Source organism: Rhipicephalus sanguineus, chromosome 9, assembly GCF_013339695.2.
Source record: "Rhipicephalus sanguineus isolate Rsan-2018 chromosome 9, BIME_Rsan_1.4, whole genome shotgun sequence".
Lineage (NCBI taxonomy): Eukaryota > Metazoa > Arthropoda > Arachnida > Ixodida > Ixodidae > Rhipicephalus > Rhipicephalus sanguineus.
This window is the reverse complement of record NC_051184.2, coordinates 7,255,974-7,262,230: the sequence shown is the minus strand read 5'-3', so window position 1 is coordinate 7,262,230 and position 6,257 is coordinate 7,255,974. Positions and strand designations below refer to the sequence as shown.

General features: G+C 43.4%; 1 protein-coding gene across 1 annotated transcript; it reads left to right on the top strand.

Annotated features, from left to right (window-relative positions):
* Positions 1–369: 369 nt before the first annotated feature.
* LOC119404536 (sulfotransferase ssu-1) lies at positions 370–6,257 on the top strand. The gene is made up of 3 exons (XM_037671072.2): positions 370–445; positions 1,670–1,971; positions 5,471–6,257. The coding sequence occupies exons 2-3, from the start codon at positions 1,765–1,767 to the stop codon at positions 6,248–6,250; spliced, it is 987 nt and encodes a 328-aa protein (XP_037527000.1). The 5' UTR covers positions 370–445; positions 1,670–1,764; the 3' UTR covers positions 6,251–6,257.

Genomic DNA, 6,257 nt, shown 5'->3' with positions numbered 1-6,257 from the left:
TGTTTAATTATAATAAATAGCCCAGTAACTATAGTATTGTTCTAGTTTATTGTTTTTATTTTTATACAAAAATCCATATGTACGATAATGTAAGTGGTCCGAGCGCGCGCTATCATTGGATCGCTTTGTCATGAGATTACACAATAAAACAAGGGCACCAGGGATATGAGATAAGGCCTACTGTAGAACTACACCGAAATAGATCCGGTAGAATGGTTGCTTGGACCTTTACAATAAATTCGTTCGAACGGAACCAATTAAGTTTCGGTTTGGGTAACGTTTAGACGCGAACAAGCACTTGCGCTCAGCTGCGGTTCCGATTTCGAAGAATCAAAAAAAGAATGAAAAGAATAACGTAAAATATGTGTGTACAGACTCACGGGACCGGACGCGCAGCAGGCAGCCATCGAAAAACCGCCGTAGATCAAAACAACACGCCTAAGCGGTGAGTTATCAACGGGCTGCGCAAGCGGCATCCTTTCAGCTTACCGTAGCGATCGTCGCACTTTTACAAAGACGCATACGATATCTATAAAAAAAAACGCTGATTTCACAGCAATATTAAGGTTTTATGTTATTATTAGGTTTTTGTACCTACAGTACTATTACGTTAACTTAATCCCCTGCAGTAATGTAGCATAGATTATGTTATGACTGCGCACAAATGTCATGCGGTGATGGTCGAGAAGCCTGTGCTTTTTGTGGAGATATTTAGATCAACTGAACGAACTCTTGAGGCACAAAAAAAAATAATAATGTGAATTGATAAAAACACTTGAAGATGTTATCTTCTATACGATATATAATTAAGTGACATCACCAATATAAGCTGAACTTCAAGGCTCATCGAATAGGCTTCGGTCATTTCTTTTACACCACTTTATGGTCAAAATAATTTGTTACTCCCAATTCGCGCATGCATATCATGAAAAATGCAATTAAGTAAAATACGGCGCTCCCGCGACTTCTGGAAAACAATAAAACAACGCGACAATCAAATGAAAGGAATGCACAAATTAGGTGATTGACGCACAAAGGCGGACGACGCAGAACGTTGGCCTTTTCCTTACTTTTTGTTCGCCTATATTTATCTATGAAAGCGCCATTTGCTCTGGTTGAAGCAATATTTACTATATAAAATGCTTCATTCTAAAAAGACAGGGCGTGCAAACACCTTCTTTTTAGAATGAATACTTACCAACTAGCTCAGCTCTCTTTTATTATAAAATGCTTGTCTGGACAAAAGAGGCGTCCCTGGAAGCGTGCAAAATAATCACAAGTACCAAACAACAGCTAGCAGTGTGCAGAAATCGTGTGGGCGTACATCGCAGTGCCTCGTGTCTCAGCCTTCATTTTTGCAAATATTTGAAAATATCGAATGTTATTGTGCCCTATTCAGTTGGATATGCTCGACAAGCGAAATGCTAGAGGCCTGTGCGATGTCAGTGCACGTTAAATGGTCGAAATTTCCGGGGCCCACCACTACGGCGTGATCGCAATCATATCGTGGTTTTGGCACGCAAAACCCCAGCTATTATTATTATTATTATTATTATTATTATTATTATTATTATTATTATTATTATTATTATTATTATTATTATTATTATTATTATTATTATTATTATTATTATTACTAACTCGACTGAATCGACGAATTTCACCGCAGGTATCAGTGTGAACACGCGGCACACACGGTGGGACAAACTGCTTGCGGCCAGTTAATTATTAGTTCAAGTGCATGGTCCACCTGGGTGCTTTGTCATGCAGCGTGACACCAGTAACTCCCTTCAGTACGGTTGTGAATTGTCGCCGCGCTACGTCTGCGAAGACGGCGACGTCGTACTGGTCTCGTATCCTGGCTGCGGCGTCCACTGGCTCCAACAGATCGTCCAGCTCATCCTCAACTATGGACAGAGCGCGCAGGACTACGTCGAGTTCGCGAGACGCACGCCGTTCCTGGGTAGACTTGTACGTCACTCAGATATGTATACATATACTGTGTTCGAATCATTATGCATAAAGAGCTAATTCAATATGTGTGACTCGATGCGTAACATTATAGTATACTTTTTCTGGCTATACACTCTAGGAAAAAAAACTGTTACTCTCTTCGGCCAGTCCTGACTTAATACATATATAGTGTAACTATCTTATAAACGTTAACTCTTTTTTTAGGTTCGATTCTCCAAAAGAGAGTTAACGTGTAACGTTTACTCTCTTTTGCAGAGGCGAACCTAAAAAGAGAGAGTTAAAATACACGTTAACTCTCTTTTGTAGAGTCAAACCTCAAAAAGAGAGTTAAATACATGTTAACTCTCTTTTGGAGTGTCAAACCCGCGGTGGTCAAACCTCAAAAAGAGAGTTACTCTCTTTTGGAGAGTCGAGCCTCAAAAAGATAGTTAAAACTCTCAAAAAGAGAGTTAACGTGTATCTTTAAAGATAGTTACACTAGATATGTGTCAAGTCAGGACTTACAAAAGAGAGTAACAGGTAATTTTTTTTCTTAAGAGTGTAGTATATATACTCTATCTTCAGTAACTGTCCGAGTAAATAAATAAATAAATATCCCTAAGTAATTCCTGTTCGAAATAACAGCAAATAGTTTCGCGTATTAAATGCATTTTTACTTTTAATGCGGATCTCCTGATGCCTACATGAAAGGCAGGAGAAAACTTATTAAAGAAAATATTAAAGAGCATATAAGCCTTTGCAATGCAGTCAAACGCATTTACATCCAAGCGCTTGGGAGCTCCTTATATGCTTCTTTATGTAGGTATATGTACACTCTAAGCCGCAAAGGACGAAAAGGGGTCTGTGGTTCGTCCTTTTGGGGGGTAACTGCACTGCCACAACCATTACTCCCTAAAGGATGAACGATTCGTCCTTTAGGGAGTAACTGTCAGGGGACGAACTGTTAGTCCTCAGTTGTTTTCAGGGACGAAATGTCGGGGCGTAAAAGTTACCCCTTTTAGGGAGTAACTGATTTATTGCATGGTAGCTGCGTAGGGACGAACTGTTACCCCTGATGGGACTAACAGTTGCTCCTTCTCGATTAAAAAAAATCAATTTATTACAGTTTCTGGTTGAATTACCGAAAATTGGAGGTTGATACACGCATTTGACGACATATACAATTATTGTACGGAAATAAATTCAGAAGTAAACTACAGAAAATTCACAACAAACACACAGGATTCGAACTCGTGACCATTGAATCAGCAGTCGCGTACGCTAACCACTATACCACACGCCAGTACGCAGCAGAGTGAATATTACCGAGGCTATATATGTACAGGCAGCATCTGGAAGATGCGCGTTCTGCCATGTTAGTCAAAGTAGCAAGATTCCTTATATTAGACTTCAGCCTTCAGTGTTTCGCAAGCAACCATTCGGTGATCACGTTCATGAAAATGTAAAATGCGTTGGATTGGTTTTTTTGCGCGCGTGTTTCGAGCGAATTTGGGCGCTTGATGAATGTATGTATATATAAGCGTTCTCATATATGCTCCCGTCGACGTGCCAAGCTTGCTCGCTTCTCACTGTGCAGAACACGGTTGGTTATACCGTTCAGCGAAAATGTCTGTTTAATGACAAAAAAAAAACGAAAACGTCTAAAGAGACAACGAAGTTTATTCAACGACTCGTGTCAATTCTGCAGCATCGTGCGTACACATAAATTGAACAACTTTGTTGAATACAGAAGATAGGATGGTTTCCCTGCATTATAGGAGACACAATGAAAAGTGCAATGTTTTATTCGAATGGATGCTGTCCAGCCGACGTCAGGAAGTGCAACAGCACCATTGACAGCTGCTGAGAGCGTGTTCATATAGCTGCAAGCTGTTGAAGACGTTTCTCAGGAGGCGCAGCGCTCCCATTCATCGATTTCCTGAAAAAGTAATTGCAGAAGCATTAATATTTCCAGCAGAACTGTTCGTGCACTTCCAGTTACGTCACAAGGCGTCTGTTAGAAATGCTGCATGCGTAAAAATTAGACGAAAACTACTCTTTCACAGCATTGCATTGGAACAGTTCAGAATGTGTTATGAAGTTCGAAAAACCCGTCCTCGAGTTTAACGTTTCACGCTTTCACAGCGACACGCTAGTGGGCCCACTTATTTATCAATAAAGCTTGCTCTTCATTTGAGAGATAGAAAAATTAAATGATTCCTATCATCGCTACAAACGAGCAAAATCGCCGATGCCGTCGCCGACTGCCCGTGTTAGCGGTGCTAAGCCTAGCTAGACATACTATTTTAACAGCCAGTCTTCCGAAATGACTTGTTTAGATTGCAATAAAAGATATTGTGCGGAGTTTACGTGAATTTTGTTTGAAAAAGTCGCGAATATTTCTGATAAACAACGCTTATTTGGGCAGCACTGAAAACAAAGCTATTTTTGAACAGCTGTACTTGCTACAGCTAATGTTGAGCCTTTACCGAGGTTACCATGTTTCGATGGCCCAACCATCATGCTTGTAATCCTATAGCAGACGGGGCAGCAATCGCGACGCTGTATCGCGCGAGCTCATCAATCATGCGTGTTTTGTTCGCGCAGAACGTGAATGTTAAACAAGCGGTGATCGTTACATATCAACTGCACACAGGTAAAATCACGCGGAGTGATGGCAGCCTTGTTTACACTCACCTCTCAGGCGATGTCCCAGTCGGCGCGTAGCGTTTCGATAGGGTAGCACTTCATTCCAGTAGCAGATCACGTTTACCACAACGCGAAGATGATTCAGCGCACCACAAGTGACAGCAATCGCAACTAGGAAACGAGAACACATCCACAACACACCGCAAGACCGCCGAGTCCTAGCTTGCCGTGCATACGACGAGACCACCACGCCGCGCATTGATACAGCTTGGGCGCGAGCACATTTTTTTTTTTGTGTGTGGGAGCTTTTTCACATTTGTTTATTATTATGCCATATGAACGATATTACTTTACTTCTGCCGCAGTTGCCGTAGTTGACAAGACCTTTTACACTTAAATAAACTGTTAACAGTTCATTTCTTTAGCGGACTCTTTGAATACGCGCATGCTGACCATTCGTTCGAGGCCGCCACTGCGCCGGAAAGTTCCATGGGAGTAAACGTTGCTCCCTGTGGTCTAACAGTTCCTCCCTCACTTTGCACACGGCACCCTCGTCTTGCAGTTAATCCCTCCGGGGACGAACTACCTGTTGCGGGGATGAAATGCAGCACTTACTCCCATTTCGCACCTTTGCGGCTTAGAGTGTAGAGAAGCATAAAACACTCATGCAGCGACAGAAAGACTTGCATCTACAACTTTCGGAGGACTTCTTTTGAAATATATTGCTGCGCTTTTGTAGAAGCAATATACTGGTCCACTCACGCGTTTTCTGAAGGCTTGTACACAAAGTATTCGGCATTGTAATTGATATACATAGTATAATTTAAATTGGAATACTCTTTCATAAAAACATCTATTGGCTTCGCAGATTGCTGGAGGCAGACGAAGTCAGGATTCCGACTTCGTCGTTCCAAAGGGGCCGCGGACGCTGAAGACTCACGCGCAGATACTTGGCGGCGGCGTTTCGCTCTCTAAGGTCAAGTACGTCTACGTGGCCCGCAACCCTTGGGACTGCTGCGCCTCCCTCTACCACCGGGTCATGTTCAACCGCTCGACGACGTCGTCAGCCCACGTGGTCCCGCGTTCCAACTTCGACGAGTTCTTCGATCTCTTCGTGACGGGCAAGTTCAGCTTCGGCGATTACTTCGACCACGTTCGGTGCGCTTACGAGCACCGAAAAAAGGAGAACGTCTTCTTCGTTACGTTCGAGGACCTGAAAGCGGACAGGGAGGCCGTCGTACTGAAGCTGGGCCATTTCCTGGGCGTAGAGTACGGCGAGACGCTGGAGAACTGCGACGACGTGTTTGAGAACGTCTGCGAGAAGTCGAGCTTCGATTACATGAAGCGAGTGTACGGCGCTCGAACAGAGCAGGGTTCGGATTCGTCGGCAGTTGCGTCGACGTCGCCTCCAGTGGTGGCAGAAGACATCTTCGTGTCTGGGTCTGACGGCTTCTTCAAGTTCCTGCAAGATGGCGACCACTTCTGCCGCGCTCTTCGGTCGGGCAAAGTGAACGACTGGAAGGAACTTTTCACCCTGGAGCACCGAGACAGGATGAAGGCGAGGATAGCGGAAAAGACCAAAGGGTCCGACTTGATGAGCCTCTGGAGACTTCAGTCCAAATACAAGTGCTTGGCAGCGTATTCGTGAGGTGATG

Bases quoted from the DNA above. Each gene is read 5' to 3' on its own strand.
- LOC119404536 (XM_037671072.2), top strand. From the start codon at position 1,765: ATGCAGCGTGACACCAGTAACTCCCTTCAGTACGGTTGTGAATTGTCG. The intron at 1,972-5,470 runs GTACGTCACTCA...TTGGCTTCGCAG, and splicing joins CGCCGTTCCTGGGTAGACTT to ATTGCTGGAGGCAGACGAAG.